Source organism: Macaca thibetana, chromosome 4, assembly GCF_024542745.1.
Source record: "Macaca thibetana thibetana isolate TM-01 chromosome 4, ASM2454274v1, whole genome shotgun sequence".
NCBI lineage: Eukaryota > Metazoa > Chordata > Mammalia > Primates > Cercopithecidae > Macaca > Macaca thibetana.
The window spans coordinates 131,319,002-131,337,566 of record NC_065581.1 but is presented as its reverse complement, the minus strand read 5'-3'; the positions used below and the strand labels follow the sequence as shown (position 1 = coordinate 131,337,566).

Below are 18,565 nucleotides of genomic sequence, written 5' to 3'. Positions count from 1 at the left end.
CGGAAACACTAGGTCAGAGCCCCCTTTTATAAGGCTTATTTTATACTATCAAACAGATACAAAAGAACATCGTTCTAAAAGGCAAATGTTAGCTTTTCTTCATCTTGATCCTAGGCATGTGTTGAGAGACTGTCAAGTAATGTGTTGGGATTGGGACACAAAATGTCTATTTCCTAATCTGCTATTTTGGGAGCTTTATAAAGGATATGAGGTTACTTTGTATGGTGTGTCTTTCTTTTAGAAAAGAACTATCTCTAGGAGACCATGTGGGTTCATATTGTGTTTGCAAATTGGTCTATTATCAGTCCTTCCCTGCTTCTGCCATTTCTCAGATCATAGATGGTAATTTTGTGGTTAGAACCTTGAGGCGCATTCTTCTGTATCCTCAGCTTCAACTTGAGTCCACTTTAAGTAGCTAGATTCTTCTTTTCTATATTCTCAGGTTTATTTATTCTCTTGTCTTTCAATTAGATTTTAGATTTATTTTTGCTTCGTGTTTATGACAGGGTTTATTGTGGCCTTTCAGTTTAAGTATCTTTCCTGGTGTGGAAAATTTTAAATGATGCCATTTGTCGTAAAAGCCAGAAGGTGGCGATGTCTTCCAGTTAAGGTTTCAATTCCTTATAGTTGCTGGAGTAATGTTCTTGAATACCACTAGAAAGAGGACCAAAAATACAGATGATGTGTTCTTGTACACAGAATCATTGAGTGGGGAAGAATGTGCTTTAAATTCTATGATGCATTTTAATAGAAGGCTAGAAATGTGCCACTTCCTGAAGGGAAGACAGCTACAGTTTTGAAGTTTGCCTTTTTTCTAAGAAAATATTTGATAAATCATACTAAGCCATTTCCTTGAGAAACAGGACAAAACACCTGATCAAGCTATGTCTTAATATTAGGACTTGGGCAGTGGGCAAATAATTGGTATTTGTATTTAAATCAAAATGGGAACAACTGTTTTTTTATATTAAGCTATATATAATATTTGTTTTTTTTATTTTAAAAGATCCAGACCTTACCCCCCCCCCCAAAAAAAAAAAAAAAGTCACCCTGCTGTGCCAATTCTCTGAATAAAACAGTTGTTAACATTTTGGCAGATATAACTATGTAAGTGCATATGTAGATTCATAAGCCAGAATGAACTCATGATTAGACATATAATTTTTTCTACTCTCACAAACATTATGGACCTCTGTCTATATCTCTACATCTATCTAGTTTTATAATTTATAAATTCCATTTAGTAGTCTATTATATAAGACTGTACTGTACTTTATTTAACTAGTTCCTTTTCATTGGATGTGCAGGTTGTTTCAGTCATAAATGAAATTGCAGTATGTCATCTTATTATACTTAGGTCAGTTCAGTTATTTCTTTTTTCTTTTTCTTTCTTTTTTTTTTTTTTTTTTTGAGATGGAGTCTCACTCTGGCACCCAGGTTGGAGTGCAGTGGCGTGATCTCAGCTCACTGCAACCTCCGCCTCCTGGGTTCAAGCAATTCTCCTTCCTCAGCCTCCTGAGTAGCTGGGATTACAGGCATGCACCACCACGCCCGACTGATTTTTGTATTTTTAGACAGGGTGTCACCATGTTGGTCAGGCTGGTCTCAAACTCCTGACCTTGTGATCCGCCCACCTCGGCCTCCCAAAGGGCCAGGATTACAGGCGTGAACCACTGTGCCCAGCCAAGTTCAGTTATTTCTTAACGTTACTCGTTGACTGTAGTTCCACATACATTCACATTTTAAGTTATCTGAATACACACGGCCAGAGTATCTCCTATAGAAAGTCTTTGTACCAGACTATAAGAGAACGCTGATTTACTCACACTTTCAACACCATTTGATATTTGCCAATATAAGTAAGTGGTGTCTTATTCTTTTAAGTTAGCATTTCTTCAATTACTAGTAAATGCAGAGAACTGCTAAATAAATTATTCGTCTAAGAAAAAATGAATTTTAATATCATTAGAATTAAGGGATAATGAAAACACATATCCAGCTTCAGTCACACCTAAGGCACTGGGTTATAATTGTCTTAAATGTTTATACAAGAAAATACAGTTAAAAACTAAAGTGTTCAGTATTCAACTTAAATACTTTAATGTAAGAAATTAGAAAAAGAATATATTAAATCTGTAGAAGGAAGGAAACAATGGACATGCGCAAAAAATTCAATAGAGAGGATCAGCTACTGATAGTTTGTTCTGGGAAGAAGCCAAAGTGGAAAAGTAAGATTGACAAGAGCAATAAAAAACAGGAGTTAATGACACTGCAATGAAAAAAGGGTAAGTGGCTACAACAGAGACTTTAAAAGATTATTAAGACAACCATGAAGAATCGTATGCCCAGTAAATTTTAAAAATATAGAAGAAATGGAAAATATAATTTAGCAAAATAGACTTGAAGAAAGCAGACATTAATTATTTTAACACTGTTAAAAATTTAAATTCAGTCTAATTTAAAAATTAGAAATTGTCTTTAAAAATTTTTCAAACAACAAACAGTTGCAGTTAATTTTCAGGTAACATCTGCTAACCTGTCTTCCAGAGAATTAAAAAAGAAAGAAAAAAGAAACCACCTTAAATTGTGTAATGAGTCTAGTATAGTAACCTTGATGCTCAAACCAGATAAGGACAATACGAGAAAGGAAGAGTGTAAGCTAATTCTACCCAATAACTAAAGGAAGTATTAGCAAACCAGATTCATCAATAATCTTTTAAAAATCAAGAATTAGTTGGATTTAGGGATATAACACTGTGTATGTATAATAAGTTTAAGAGAAACATGAGAATGATAAGACTGCAATTGAAAGTAGAGGCTTTCTCTGGAGGGAAAGGTGAGGAGGATGTGATTTGGAAGAACTGCATGGGGAGGCATCAGTTGTATTGTAATGTTTACTTTTTAAGCGGAATGATGGGTACATAGATGTTCGTTGTGTTCTTTTTGCCTTTTTGTGTATCTTAAATATATGGTAGTGCCATGGTTATCAGGCTTAATAGCCTTGTGAGTTTAAATGTCGCTTTCAAATGCTGTATTTTTGGTGGAGTTGCTTAAACACATTCCCCTTGGAATCTATACAACCAGTTAAAAAAAATCATTTGTAAACCACCATGAAATATAATGAAGTATACTGTATATGCATTTTCATGAATGTTGTGTCAAAGGGCTTGTAGGAAAAAAAAAGATCGTTAACTCTTTTGCATTCAGTGAAAGTAGGTGGCTTTGGAAATAGTTTCAGCCTTGCTAACAGTTTTTTTTTTTTCATGCTTAGAATTAAAAGAAATAATTTGGAATTGTAGGTAGATGAGAAATTTAATATAGTTAGGAGTTTGAAATGTTGGATTTCATAGCATTCATATGTCAAATAATTGAACATTTACAATGTGTTAGATACGATGTTGAGCCATGGGAATACATAGACCGATAAAACAGTCTTTCACCTCAAGAAGCTTAGAATTTAATAGGAGAAATAGATGATTCTGATGTTTAAGTGTAGGTACCATCATAGTCATAAACAATTTGGAATATTCCCTTCTGGGAATTAGTTTCCATCTTTCCTTTAGCTGTTTTGTTTTTCTTGTTTTAATTTAAACAAAGTGGTGTGTGTGTTTTCAAGAATAACCTAAGCCTCTGAACTACTAATATTTAGTCAGATAGACCTGTTTAACTCATCGATAAATTATGTCACTACACTTAAAAAAATACAAGGGACCTGTTAGGCAGTCAGATGCTTTGTAGAAATTGAGATTTGTCAGCCTGGTGCAGTGACTCACTCCTGTAATCCCAGCGCTTTGGGAGACCGAGGCGGGTAGCTCACGAGGTCAAGAGTTCAAGAGCAACCTGGCCAAGATGGTGAAACCCTGTCTCTACTAAAAGTACAAAAATTAGCTGGGCATGGTGGAGGGCGCCTGAGGCTGAGGCAGAGAATTGCTTGAACCCAGGAGGCGGAGGTTGCAGTGAGCCAAAATTGTGTCACAGCACACCAGCCTGGGCGACAGAGCGAGACTTGGTCTCAAAAAAAAAAAAAAAAAAAAAAATTGAGATTTGTCTGTTTCATTGGGCTGTCATTCTAATTATCCTATTGAAAAGGGATATAATATGTTTAGCTTTAAAAACTAAATCTTTGTTAATATCCAGTTCTGTTCTCTTGTTCTGCAAGACAGATGAACTGATTGCAAGTGGGCCTTTTTTCATGCTTCGAAAAATGTGGTCTCTCATGTGGGTTGCCTCTTTTAAAAAAGTGTTGACTTTTTATATTGCATCTTTAATTGAAAACTTCTTATTAAAGCAATCTTTTCTGAGCCTGCTTGTCAGGTTACTCATATTATAAAATATGAATACTTAGTAACTTATGATGAACTATTCCCATGACCTTATTTTTAAAATTCAAGTTGCTGAAATGCTGAAAAATCATCAATTTTGAATTAATTTCAAGGCTCCTTTTTTGCATTCACACAGATTTGCTTTACCCTTTTTTTCTTGACTTAGTTTTACTTATATCGTCCTTAGTGTTGTCCCCTCAGGTGGAACTCAAAATAGTAAATTCAGAGTAGGGTAGAACTCAAAGTAGTAAGTCTCAGTCCATTTGTTTTCTCCTGTTTATATAAAAACAAGTAAAATAGTAAATTTGATAGTTGATTCGCATGAGTTTCTTCTTAAGTAGTTGCTTTGTGGTAGCTTATCCTTAAGGGAAGTGCAACAGTTAGGATTAGGTTTGGCTGTGTATCACAGAAAGCCAGCATGAGGGAAACTGATTTTTCTCTCATCCTCATAAGGTCTAGAATTAAGAAGAACAGGGAGAATAAGGAGATTCACAGCATCAGGGGCCCAGGCTGCTTCTATCTTGTTGTTCTAACCATCGTCATCCTCATTGCCTCGTGGTGCAAAATTGGCTACTTGAACTCTAGCTCTCACATCCAACCTCTAGACAGCAAGAATGAAAAAGGGCAGAAAGGCAAAGGAGCCCTTGCTGGCTTAGTTGGTTGCTCTAAGTAGACTTCCCAGAAGGTACATAACAATTTTATTTTATGTCTCATTGACCAGAACATATTCAGGTGGCCAGTTGGCTATACCAGTTGTTGCCAGGGAGCTTGACGTCTATAGTATTTTATTTCTGCCACATTGTACCCAGCTAAACATCTGAGCTGCGGTCATGAAGGCAGGGTGGAATGGATGTTGGGGTAAGCAGCCAGGAGCCTAGCAGAAAACCTGCTGCTGTCCAGATGGCTTAGTAACTGGGCTCTAATGTAATCATGGGAAGTAGTGATTACTTCCCATGATCAGAAGAAATCCTCTGATCTGCCTGTTGATTTGAACTTATTTCATCAATACTTACTATCATTTACTGTTACAATATCCTAGATATATATACTAAGTACTTTTCATACGTTATATAATTTTCACAGCACTGCTCTGTGGTAGGCATGATCTATTCCATGTTACATATGAGAACACTGAGACACAGGTTACATAACTTGCCCAAGTTCTGATAGCTAGTAAGTGGTGAGTCAGACATTGCGCATGCTTAAGACCAATGGTAATAAACTGGCCCTGTGCCTCTGCTTTTTAATCTGTCTGCCTATATATCTATCCATCAGTTCCTGCTGTCACCCCTGCCTCACTCCTCATACATAAAAATTATTTGAGGTAGCTCAAACATGTACAAAGAACAGAAAAACAAAAAGATACACAGATTGAAGGGAATATGGGAATATAAGAGTGAAAAAATATAATGAAGTTGAGGTACAATTGATACACAGAATTGAATGCCATATGGTCCCATAGAGGTGTCAGAAGTCTTGGTCTGGTTTGCCACTGTGTTCTCTCAAAAACTGAAAAGCAGAGACAAGACCTTCTTTATTTAGACTCTTGGCCCCTTCACTGTTTTAGTTATATATTACGAATCCTTATTATAAAGAATACTAGTTTTTTACATTGTGGCTGCAAGGAACTTTAAAGACAAATATAGTATGTTTTTACTATTTTCTGATCTTTTTGTGAGTTAAGCCAAATTGCCATTGTTTATTTTTTGACGTGTGAAAACACAAAGAGAGAATTTTTTTATCTGGGTCATGGGTCACATACTTAGTAAAAACTGGGGCTTGTTTGTGTAAATCGTAAGAGTTTGGGCAAATATATGTTGGGAGATTCTGATCTTGATAAAAATGGTATTATGCAAATTATTTGATAGAGCTCCTCCTGTACACCCAAGTTTGCAAACTCCTTGAGGACAAAAGACTTTGCCTTAATCATTTTTTTGCCTCCGTTATCTTCAGTCTAGAGGTGTTCAGAAAGAAAATAATGAATGAATGGTTAGTAATGAGAAAATTCTGTTAGTAAATGTTATTCATATTTTTGCTGCTTTAAATTTAAGTCAGTTACTCTGCTTGAAATAGAAGTATGCCATGTTTTTTTATAGTGCCAGCAAGTTGCATGAGATGGGTTATATGCCACTAAGGGTTAGACATTGGGGCCAGAATCCAACCCTTGAACGTGGCGCGTTTGGGGAGTTGTCATTACTGTGGTACACCTGGAACATAGTGTTTGTAGAGGGGAATAGCAGGAGATGAGTCTGGCAAGCTCCTGGCAAGTAAAAGTTACTTTTTAATTTAAGGAATGAAAGTTAGGCCTAGATTTTGAAGTACATTAGATGTCATGTTAGTTTTTTAAAAAATCACATTTTTAGTGAGGAGAAGAAAGGACATGATTTGGTTGGTTGGTTTGTTTGTTAATGTTTGTTTGTTTTGACCAAGTCTCATTCTGTCGCCCAGGCCGGAATGCAGTGATGCGATCTCGGCTCACTGCAACCTCCGCCTCCCGGTTTCAAGTGATTCTCCCGCCTCAGCCTCTCTAGTTGCTGGTATTACAGATGTGCACCACCATGCCCAGCTAATTTTTGTGTTTTTAGTAGAGACCGGGTTTCACTATGTTGGCCTGTCTAGTCTCGAACTCCTGACCTCAGATGATCTAACCACCTTGGCCTCCCAAAGTGCTGGGATCACAGACGGGGGCTACCGTGCCCAGCCAGGGACATGATTTGATTCTAGTAACATTTGAAAAATAAATAATATAGATTCATTTTTTACATTTCAATTTCAAGATTGTTTGTGAAAAGTGAATTAACAGAACATTTAAGTTTAATGACTTTATTTTGTTTTATTTCTCAGGATGTGATCTTCGTGGTGGAAAGCTAAATTTTAAAACCACCCCAATGGATGCAGACAGTGATGTTGCATTGGACATTCTAATTACAAATGTAGTCTGTGTTTTTAGAACAAGATGCCATTTAAACTTAAGGAAGATTGCTTTGGAAGGAGCAAATGTAATTTATAAACGTGATGTTGGAGTAAGTATTTGAGTTTTCGTATTTGTACTACATAGCCTAATTTTATAGTTCTATGAGTGATACTAAAATGTATTCATTCTACAGATAATTTATGATCACCTTACCATGTGCTGGTTGTCCTGGATATAGAAGTGAGCCCTGTAAAAGCAATCCCTCCTCTCATGGAGGTTCAAGCTTTTGTACATAGAGTGCCGGTACCTGAATCAGCAAAGAACTCATTGGTTACAGAGACATTTTATTGTTCTCTCAGTTTATTTTAACTGAAGAAAGGGACCTTTATATTCTCACATGTACCTATTAAAATGTAATTATATTTGAATGATGCCTTTATATATAATTTTTATAGTATTTTAATTATCATATTCTTCTTTAACAAAGGTAGATGGTTTTCTTTCATAACAAACTGCTGAAAATAATATGATTTATATCTTGACGTGGACATCTTGAATTTTAGTTTTTGATAAACCTGTAATATTTTAAAGCCTGAATATTAATAAGTAATAATAAAACCTTAGTGTTTTGAGATTAACATTATAAAAGACATTGGACATTATTATAAACCAAAGATTGATGAGATGGATATGTATTTTACACATTTATTATGAAAATTAAGAATGCATCTCAAGGCTCTGTTTAGCTTTAAAAATTAGGTGCCAGGATACCTATGTAAATTGTCATTAATTCTTTTTTGGGTGTGTGTGAGACGGAGTCTCGCTCTTTCGCCAGGCTGGAGTGCAGTATAGTGGCACGATCACGGCTCACTGCAATGTCTGCCTCCTGGGTTCAAGCAATTCTCCTGCCTCAGCCTCCCGAGTAGCTGGGACTACAGGTGCACACCACCATGCCCGGCTAATTTTTGTATTTTCAGTAGAGATGGGGTTTCACCATGTTGGCCAGGATGGTCTCAATCTCTTGACCTCGTGATCCACCCACCTCAGCCTCCCAAAGTGCTGGGATTATATGCGTGAGCCACCATGCCTGGCCATCATTAATTCTTAGTACTAGAAACTAAGTAAAGATGAATTAAATTCAATTAAAATTTTCAGTGACCCACAAAGATTTTCAAGTTTGTCAGCAATCCCATCTTTCCTTTAGAAAAGTAATCAATATGTCTGCTCAAAAGTTTAGAGAGGAATATGCCTAACACTGCTTTGGTACTTCACCATGACATATGGAAAGGAAATAGTTTTTTTAAGGAAGGTTAATTGAAAAATCTGAGATGATAGACAAGCTGGTGGCGGTGAGAGACAATTAAATGTGGAATAAACTCAGTCAAGTGTTTCTCAGTCACTTGTATATGAAATTTTATGATGTATTTTAGTTCAAATTTTATCTTGATCTTTGGTAAATTTTAAGTCTGCCCAGATTTAATAGCTTTCTAGTTTGATAATATGGCATATGACAGAGAATGAAGAACACAAAATGTAACAAAAATTTTAAGCAGAAACATCTGATTCATTTATATGTTAGTCAGTGAGCATTTATGTCTTTCTTATGTAGAATGGGCATCTAACAAATATTTCCATTAATGAATAGTTGGAATGAAAATTAAAATTTGCATATTTTCTTGGAGCTTAGTCCTTGACCTATTGATACACACTCTGTAGTTATTTCATTCTAACCCATAGCTTTAAATGCCTTCCAAAGCTAATGAATTTCTAATTACATCTCCAGCTCCAACATTTCTCCTTTATTCAAGATGCCCATGTTGAACTAGAGTATGTAATAAGCATCTCAACTCTAGGATACAATATAAAGTAGAGATGGGTACCATGAAACAGCAGAAAGCAGAGTTAGTAATTAGAAAACGATGAAGTGATGGGTGTTTCAGGGAAAATGGTTAGGGAGGGCCTCTCTTCAGGAGGTGACATCTGGTAAGAGACCTGAATGAAGTGAGACTATTGAGGGGATACTATTCCAAATGAAAGCAACAGCTACTGCAAAGCTTCTGAGGCATGAACAGATTTCGTGTGTGTGAGGAGCCATGCAAGTTCCAGTTATGTGACTGGAGTGGAATGAGAGTTGAATTGTTTATGTACTTGGAGTACATTGATTTCAAGTATATAGAGTGAGAGATTTCTATACACCTTGTATTTTTAATTAATCAAATGTCTTTTTGGATTAATATGTTCTTTGTGTTCAGTATTGTACTTGATTTCAAAATGGGTGATTTGGAGAGCAGTTATTGCAGTCTTGGATAAGCTTGGAGAGTAGTATTTGGACATTAATATGACTATATAGAACAGAACCATAAGTGAAAAATAATGCTTATGAGGTAATCAGATTTTTTTTTCCCCCAGAAAGTATTAATGAAGCTTAGAAAACCTAGAATTACAGCTACAATTTGGTCCTCAGGAAAAATTATTTGCACTGGAGCAACAAGGTAAATGCTACTTGGGTTTTTTGTTTTTATTTTTTGCTTTTTCCCTCATGGAACGGACATTTTCCAAGACTTAACGGCAAAATCATATGTGAAGTTTGTTGTGTTCCTCAGTATAAAATTTATTTCCTGTATAACTGATAATCTTTTTCTTTCCTTAATACCATAGTGAAGAAGAAGCTAAATTTGGTGCCAGACGCTTAGCCCGCAGTCTGCAGAAACTAGGTTTTCAGGTAACATTTTCAAACAGTATCTAAACTATAAATATTTAAGGATTTATTTTTGTAGAATTAAAAATTGTAATAGACTCAAGAAATCACTATACATACTATTCTTATGATTGAACTTTTTCTAGGTTTTTTAATACTGCCCTTCAGTGTGAAAATTTGTAGCAAAATTTGGCCATGTGGGTATTTGTAAAGGATCCTAGCTTTTTCCCTAATTCCTTTCCCATAAAGAGACTTGTTTCCTCACAAGTTAATTTCCTTTTCAACTCTAAGTTTTTTTCACCTCTGATGTACACAAACAAAATCGTTTTTGGTTATCTCAAGAATGCCAGGTCAGAGTGGTGAATAGAGAATGGCAGAGGCCCGTTGACATGGACACACCAGCTGGCAGGCTCTCACACATGTAACGTGACTGTCACCGGCATGTCAGCCTCATCACTATAACTTGATAGAGGTATATACCTTTGAATAAAATGATTACATATTATGGACTTGCTAGGTCACTTGCAAATGATGAATAAATGAAAGATAAAGATGGGAATGGTCCCTGAAGATGAGGGCAAGGCTGTTTGGGATTGAGACAAGTTTGTGGAAGTGGGGAGAGGAAGTTACGTTTCCCTCTGATGACTCAGTCTCTCTGAAGTAGAGGGTGATAGGAAAAGACTGAATGGCTGGTGGGGAGTGGGGGTTGGTGCTTGAGGGAGGGTGGCAGTAGAGAGAGTCTTGAGTTGTACTGTGATTTGAGAGTGCTGCCACTTTGCAGTTTCCTGGCTTTGCGCAACTGCTGTGTGCAAGGCTGAGTTGAAGGATAGTTAGCTTACCCAAAATTGTGGTTTTAGGAGGAATGTTTGAAAAGATGAGATGAAACAGTTGAAGATGTTGGTAGGAGTGACCAAAGTTATTAAGGTTAAGAGCATTATTTTCGGCCTTGGAACTTCTTTTAGTGTAACATTAGAAGTGTTGAGAGAAATCCCAGTTAGTTAAAAACAATTTTATCACTCTATCCCCAGAAAGAAAATAAACATCTAACTAATATTATCACAGAAATGTCATTTTGCCTTATTCCATATGAGAAAAACATCTGACTTTTGGAGCCCAGTGTACACTCTGTATTTACTGACTTTCTAAGGTGACATGTGTTCCATTTTTACTCTAGCAGGATGACCTGGACTTAAATTTTTTCCCTCACTATTCTCTGTCCTTTCTCAGTAGTTTTAAATATTTCACTTAAAAGTATTAAGAAATTAAACATGTGATTAGAAAGACCCATACTGTTTTAATCATGCAAATACCTGTGGTTTTATTTTTTTAATGAAGTTTTTGGGCTTTTTAAAAAATTGAATTAAAGCTTTCAATGCTACATAACTTACAGTACTAAACATACACTTAAAATGTTTTTGTTTTATCTTGTTTGCTCTTGGCTTTAAGGATTGATGGTTATTAAGGATTGCCATGATGAGCAGATTTTTTTGTTTGTTTCAAAATAAATTTATTGAGTTTTACTTCTCTCCTAAAGGTAATATTTACAGATTTTAAGGTTGTTAATGTTCTGGCAGTGTGTAACATGCCATTTGAAATCCGTTTGCCAGAATTCACAAAGAACAATAGACCTCATGCCAGGTAAGTCTTTGAAGCAATTTATCTTGATACATTACCAAATCTGAAATTACTAGTCAGGGTGTAAATATTTATATTAATTGTGGCTTCTTTTGTATAGTTATGAACCTGAACTTCATCCTGCTGTGTGCTATCGGATAAAATCTCTAAGAGCTACGTTACAGATTTTTTCGACAGGAAGTATCACAGTAACAGGTATTCTATGATATTGAAACCAAACTTGTAAATTATGGATTGAATGATACAAGATGCTTACACCAAGATAGAAATAATGTCTGATTTGTTCCTTTCAGTTACTTCTGCCCTTTAAGAGGAACCGGTCTCCTGACTTCTAACACTGTAGATTTATTTTACCTACTTTTGTACTGTTTATAAATGTTACACATACTATTTTGTGTCTTTTTTCACTCAGCATTATCTTAGTGGGTTTCATCTATATTATGTTCTGTGTAGTTGTTTTTATCATTCATTCTCATTGGGCATTTGAGTAGTTTCCAGTATGGCGCTTTAAAAATATTGTGGTGGGCCGGGTGCATTGGCTCACGTCTGTAATCCCAGCACTTTGGGAGGCTGAGGCGGGCTAATCACAAGGTCATGAGATCAAGACCATCCTGGCCAACGTGGTGAAACCCTGTCTCTACTAAAAATACAAAAAATTAGCTGGACGTGGTAGTGCACACCTGTAGTCCCAGCTACAAGGCAGGAGAATTGTTTGAACCCGGCAGGCAGAGGTTGCAGTGAGCTGAGATCACACCACTGCACTCCAGACTGGCAACAGAGTGAGACTCTGTCTCCAAAAAAAAAAAAAGAAAAATTTTTATATATATATATATACACACACACATATATATATGTGTATGTATATATATTCTGGTATATGTATCCATAGTATGTAAATTTATGATACCTTATATTTAAAATTCTCATGAGAAACTCATTTTATAAACTTCAGTTTTACATAAGCAAAATATTAAATATAATTGGTACCTGTTTGTTATGTTTATCTTGCTATATCTTTTGCATCTTTATTTGGAGAAAGGGTGGTTTCAGAAAACTAGGCATTCATGTCAAAGGGTAGCATTAGCATGCTGTGTGACATTTTAATGGTACTATGATTATAAATTGTGCAGAGGCGTTGCTTGGGAGTCAGGCCCAACCTTAGGCAAAAAAGAATTAAAGAAAATGTCTTCAATGTCCTTGAGCTTTGTTTTTTCTTTATTCAGTCCATAGAGGAAAATAACAATTTAGTCTCTCAACAAATAAATTTTAGTTTTGACTCATCCCATGGGTTTTCCCATCTTCCTTGGGGACTTTCAAAGCATATTCCCAGGATCCCACCTGAATCTTAAATATGGGATGGTAGGGGACAGGTCTGTTTGTTCCCTTCTTTCTGTTCTCTGTTTCCACACTTTGGAGGCTGGATGTCTGAGCAGGCCCAAAGCCTATTGATCTATCTCTACTAAGTATATAATAAAACAATGCATATGTAAAACTCTGTATTTACTGAGTTACTAGATATTAAACAAAACAATAATAAACTGAAGACAATTGACGTGGTTAAGTAGTATGCATTGTTTACTTAGATCAGGAATATCCTATGAAATGTTAGTAATATTGAATTGGTTCCCATGAGCAAAGCATAGCAGGGTGGGGGTAAAGTGAGTCAGGAAGGACCTCACCAAGATAGGATGTGGTTAGGACCATCAGAGTGTTTACAGTGGGTGGATTTGTTAGTTTCCTGGGTCTTTCAAAAGAGGTAAGTGTGTATTAGTGAAGCCATTTTTATTCAAAATAAATTTTATGAAAATAGTTTTCATTGTCCTTTTTTATGTTTCTTTTTAACAATTTAAATGAAAGATTACATTTTTATAAAGTTGTTCAAGAATTAACATAATGCACGGTCACCTCGTAGCCTTGTGCTTTGTTTGTTTTCTATTGACTTGTATAAGCTCTGAGGGTGAAATGACCAGATTGGTAATAAACATGTGGATACCCAGTGGTGGTAAATCTGTGGGGATTTTTAAACCATATTTTAAAACAGCATTCTGGTTTCCCAACATTTTGGTGGCAGCTTTGTTTCACTCTGCTGTGTTCCTGCATATTCCTGAGCCTCTGTTGTAGCCTAACCAGAAGCCAGATGATAGTGATCAAAAGGATAGCTGTTATCTAGTCCCATTTGTTACTCCTTCCTTTCATGTACATATTATATTACAGTACTTTTTGTATTAGTCCATGATAGTTTGTATGCAGTTTTTTATATACTTTTTTTTCGGTCTGGTGCCCTAAAACAAAGTGAATAACCTCATTTTGTGTTTCATGTGTCCTTTAATTGCCCAGAACAAAATCTGTATTATTTTTACTTATTATGGCTATGTGTATAATTATATGTGTAGTTTTTTTTAAACAGTTAACGTGATATTCTATACCACTTGAATATTTTTAATTCTGGAAAATCAGTTTTTCCTAGTGCTCCCTTTTCCAACTCTTCTCACTCCTTCCTCCGTTGTGTTTATTACAGGGCCCAATGTAAAGGCTGTTGCTACTGCTGTGGAACAGATTTACCCATTTGTGTTTGAAAGCAGGAAAGAAATTTTATAATTCACCACTTAATTGGTTAGAATCTCTAACTGAGCACCTTTTAAACCTGCTGCACATTGGACTCAAAAGGAAAACTGGACCAACAGTAATTGAGGAGATAGACTCTTTTATTCATTCACGGCTACAGTGTAAGCTCCAGTCCCTTTGGATTTTATTCCAAACCTTGCTGTAATATAAAAGGAAGTTTACAAGACATGACATTGCTGCTTTTACAAAAGGACATTCTATTTATTTTCGCAGTAATTCTCATGTCCCCATAAGCAGAGCTGTCACAGTGTGCACTACCTTAGATTGTTTTATTGTTGTCATTGTTATTTTTTTCCATTTTGAGCTAATGTGTTTTATTTGTGAATAGTCTTTTACATTTTTGTATGCTGAATATGGGCACCAAAGAACCTGTAAAAGTTATCTTTTTCAATTGAATGTGCACAAATAAAAGTTTGGAAAAGATCTCTCTTCATATCCATTCTGTAACTTTTATTCCCCATTTTCTATTTTAACAAAAATTGTATTCATACTTTTTTTTAAAATCTATGCAAGCTTAAGACTTTGGCTAAAGTGTGTTGGCTTCTTTTTGAAGTGTATTTTGTGTGTGTGTGTGTGTATATATATACATATATATGCGCCACATGTGTATAGTATCTTTTAATGCTCTGTTACCAAATAACAAATAGGAATTTTTTTTTCTTGCAGATTAGAAATAAAAACGTGTATATAAACTCTAGAGAACCAGACTAGAAGTTTATAGATAAAGGATAATGTTTTATGTTGCTAATTTAATATGATAGAAAATGTTAAATAACTGTAAAGGTTTAAGAAATTGTAGTTTTAAGAAGAGAAACCTCTTACCCACTAGATGGCCATGAGAAAGAAGCTGTGATGAATGGTGCCTCATTTGGATCTTTGTTTTTCTGGAAAGACTCAACACCTGTAGTTGTAGAGAAGTGATTGAGGTTCTTGACTTTAATCTTGGGTTGGTGCCCAAGCCTATACTAAGAGTCTTGTCAGAAGTTGGTAACATGGAGATATTTTAACAAGAAATGCCCACAAGCTGCCTCTGTGCCACAATGTAATTATCAAATAGCCCCTCTTGAATTTGAAAGCCATTTTGTGCGATATTGTCCTTCCCCTTGCTGTATCTTATTTAATGGAGTTAAAGAGTGACTATTCAGTATATGAGATTGCTATTCTTAAAGTCATAATAAATACGCATTTATGAAACAGTGTCTCTGGCTCACCCAGGAGCCCTGATGTGGTAATACAGGATCAAGCGTAGTTGTGCCCTATCACTTAGGTGCAGGAGTTTAGTGTAACCAACAGTGATTATACCTAGAAGTAAAGCTGAGTGGAGAGTCCAATTAGCTTCTCAGGAGAAACTTAATGGAGACAATATTTCAACACAATGTTCCACAAAAACCTGTATTTCCAAAATGTTTTCAAAGCTTTGTGGAAAAGTTGCAACATCCTAACCTCCATATATAGTACATTTTCCTTACCGTATTATAAAGTAAATCTTGAAAACCTAGCTTAGGCGCTGCACTGAACAACACTTATTATTTTTATTTTTATCTTTTTTCTTCTCAATGCCTTCCCTAACCTGCTTCTTACTCCAAAGTGGAAGGCAAAGGCGAACTTACATTTTTCTTTCTTAGGAAAGATTTCATTGGAGTTGTTAGACTTTTATTTTTCCTTTTTAAAAAAAAAAAAAAAATGTTTATTTCCTTTATTTTAAGATTCAGTAGGATAGCCAAACTCATAAATATAGAGAATAAAATTACATGAAAGAGTTACAAGCTCACTGTTTTAAAGATTTGACATTTTCATTTAGTTTTAATTAACCGTAATAAGTCACCTCCTGTTTTGCAATGTTCACCAAAAAAAGAAATGTAGAATGGGGGAAAACATGCTTATATTGCCAAGGTACAGATCCAGATGATACAACCTTTTCAGTATTCGCATGACTTGAAAACTGTGCAGATCAATAGCTAATCGAAGTGCTTTATTTGAAGGGAGAGGGTAAAGACAGTGTGACCGGGTCTGTTTTCAGGGCTGCTGAGTGAGCCTCACCTAGCAGTGTCCATGGGTAATTCACTAACCTTAACAAAGAGGGGAAGAAGTGAGTGCTCTGATGTCTTCTGCTGGCTCTCCATAAGTACTGTAAATTTTTTTTATAAATAAAAACTGTGAATATATATGTATAAGTTGTAAGTATTTCCCCCTTTTCATTTTTGAAAATCAAAAAGCTTGATTTGGTTTGGGGCAATGAACATTGGATACAAATTTAGAGACAAAATTGTTTAGTTACAGACTCGGGATATTAAAATAAAAATGCAAAAGAATACTCAAGATACTGAAGTCGAGGTCATTAGTAATAAACCGGCTAGGTTGATAAACAGTTTCCTGCCCATTTATAATGAATGGCTAAACTAAAAAATAACTAAAGTATATATAGTGTTTGAACTATAAACACGGAAGGAAACGTGGGGCAGAACACACTTCCCTTCTCTTGCCAAAAACAAACAACAATGCATGCTCTGACTTGTATGTGAAATACACTGTGATAGAATTGAGATCTCAAATCTCCTTTCCTTTTAGCTTCGCCTGCAATTTTAATACAGATAATACACTGCAGATCAGGCCTTTTAGTCAGTCTCCTGAGTCTCTGATCTTATAGTTTTACTACTTACATAGGTTTATAGTCTCTCCACATTGTTATAAAGGAATGTAGTAGATCATGTTGCCTTATATGACATTGGGACAGTTTATTGGGAACCAATGGGAAAATTCCAAGCTAAATAAGAAGGAGCTGGCTCTTAGGATTCTCTTTTCTTTAGGTTAATCATATTTAAAAATTCTTTTTCAAGTTAGGTTGTTCGTGCTTTTACGTTTTTTCTGTGTCTTCCATCACTTACAGTATTAGTAATTTAATATGTTACTTGGTTCAAGATTTGATTATGGATTTTCTATCATCATACCCAAATTTTATTAGTGAGACCTCTTACCAAGTCTTTAAAATCAGCTGGAGAAGTAGAGAACAGTTCATCGTTGTGTGGGTGAAACCCACGTTGCTTGTACAGGCCGCCATCATAGAGAAGAACATACGAGGGAATTGTCCTGATGTCTGAATGTCATTTATTGTGTCTTCGGTCACTGAAAGTCATCATCGAGTGTAGCCTGTGTGCCGTAACCTGAGGTATTGATATTCCTGAGGAGTGTGAAGAATTGCAGGACACTGTGGATTACTATACATTGTCATGAAAGCCTTACACGGAGGCAGCTTTTCTAGGCTTGACTTAATAACTTCAACCTAATTGCTTAGAGATTTGGATAAATAACCTAATGGCCTGACTACTTTTCTAATGTTTTACTAACAGCTACTTCTAAATAAATATGGTCCCAGGATTTTAAAATTGTCTTTTCTATGCATTTTTTAAAAATGGAAAAAAATGCTCATTTTTCTCAACTATTGCAGAATAATTTTAATATTTCACAATATTAACATGAAATTCATAAAAGGATATTTTGCATTAAATTGTAGTTTATAGTTCATAAAATAAGCTCTATAATCTTTATACTTGTTGAATGTAACTAGGAATTACCACTAAAATCCTAGCCAGGACCCTCTCCTAATCTAGATGGAATACATGGGCAGTTGTCCACACTGTGTGTTCTGGTTCTTTTTTGCGTAGGACCCACTGCAAGCAGTGTCTTGGTAGGCAAAACCTGTACCCTTACGTCCAGACCACTTGTGTGTCTGAATAATAAAGCTGTGACTGGCCTCCGTACATACATAGCTTAAGGCAGAGGTTGATGTCTTCACTAGGACATAGTCTATTCAAAGGCTGCTCTGTGAAGGTAGAAAGTATGAAACCAGCCAGTAACTTCTTTTTTAACCTGATATCCTACTCAGAATAAGAAAGAGATCACTTAGGACCTTGTACCTCGTCTACCTTTTGAGGTTCCTTTTGGGGAAGAGGGGATTAAAGGCTGTCTTTACCATTTCAGTGTCTCTTCAAAACCAGTTCCATGACACTGAAAAGAAAGCACAGGAGTCACAACTATGCACTGGTCCAAAGACACCCTCCTAAGCGTTCTGGCACTATCCACGTTCAGAAGGTGTTGAGACCATTAGTTCTCTGGAGAAAGCTGCCTGGATTGGCCCCTGCCACACAGCTTGTTACACTCCAAGAGCTGCTCCTGGGGTTTTCTTTTTTGAGGCTGTCTTGGCACTAATTCTTCTTGGTGATGACTCATAAAACAAATGTTGTTTTTCACATAGTTCCTGAAAGAAAAAGAGGCACTAATGAAAATGTCATTCTTAGTTTACAGTACATACAAAAAAAAAAAAAAGTGTAGGCTATTATTTTTTAAACCACCCTGGGGCTTTAATGTTTTAGC

At 35.7% G+C, this 18,565-nt stretch overlaps 2 protein-coding genes across 4 annotated transcripts in view; one reads left to right on the top strand and one right to left on the bottom strand.

The window, feature by feature from the left end:
* The window catches only part of TBPL1 (TATA-box binding protein like 1), a 35,711-nt gene extending 21,094 nt beyond the window's left edge, over positions 1-14,617 (top strand). For both annotated transcript variants that reach the window (XM_050788016.1, XM_050788015.1), the window contains exons 2-7: positions 7,167-7,345; positions 9,646-9,728; positions 9,895-9,958; positions 11,469-11,572; positions 11,670-11,764; positions 14,088-14,617. In XM_050788016.1, the coding sequence (XP_050643973.1) occupies positions 7,211-7,345; positions 9,646-9,728; positions 9,895-9,958; positions 11,469-11,572; positions 11,670-11,764; positions 14,088-14,167 (561 nt within the window). In that variant the 5' untranslated portion in view covers positions 7,167-7,210 and the 3' untranslated portion in view covers positions 14,168-14,617. The remainder of the gene's footprint in view (positions 1-7,166; positions 7,346-9,645; positions 9,729-9,894; positions 9,959-11,468; positions 11,573-11,669; positions 11,765-14,087) is intronic.
* A 1,250-nt stretch (positions 14,618-15,867) lies between these two features.
* The window catches only part of SLC2A12 (solute carrier family 2 member 12), a 65,367-nt gene continuing 62,669 nt past the window's right edge, over positions 15,868-18,565 (bottom strand). Inside the window, exons 5-6 of one of the 2 annotated variants that reach the window (XR_007725057.1) lie at positions 17,170-18,449; positions 15,868-16,322 (exon numbers count right to left, since the gene is read on the bottom strand). Coding sequence is in view for 1 of the 2 variants with exons in the window: in XM_050787988.1 (XP_050643945.1) it covers positions 18,296-18,449 (154 nt within the window). In the remaining variant the exon portion in view is untranslated. Of the gene's footprint in view, positions 18,450-18,565 lie in introns of both variants that reach the window. The other variant, XM_050787988.1, reaches the window with a different exon arrangement.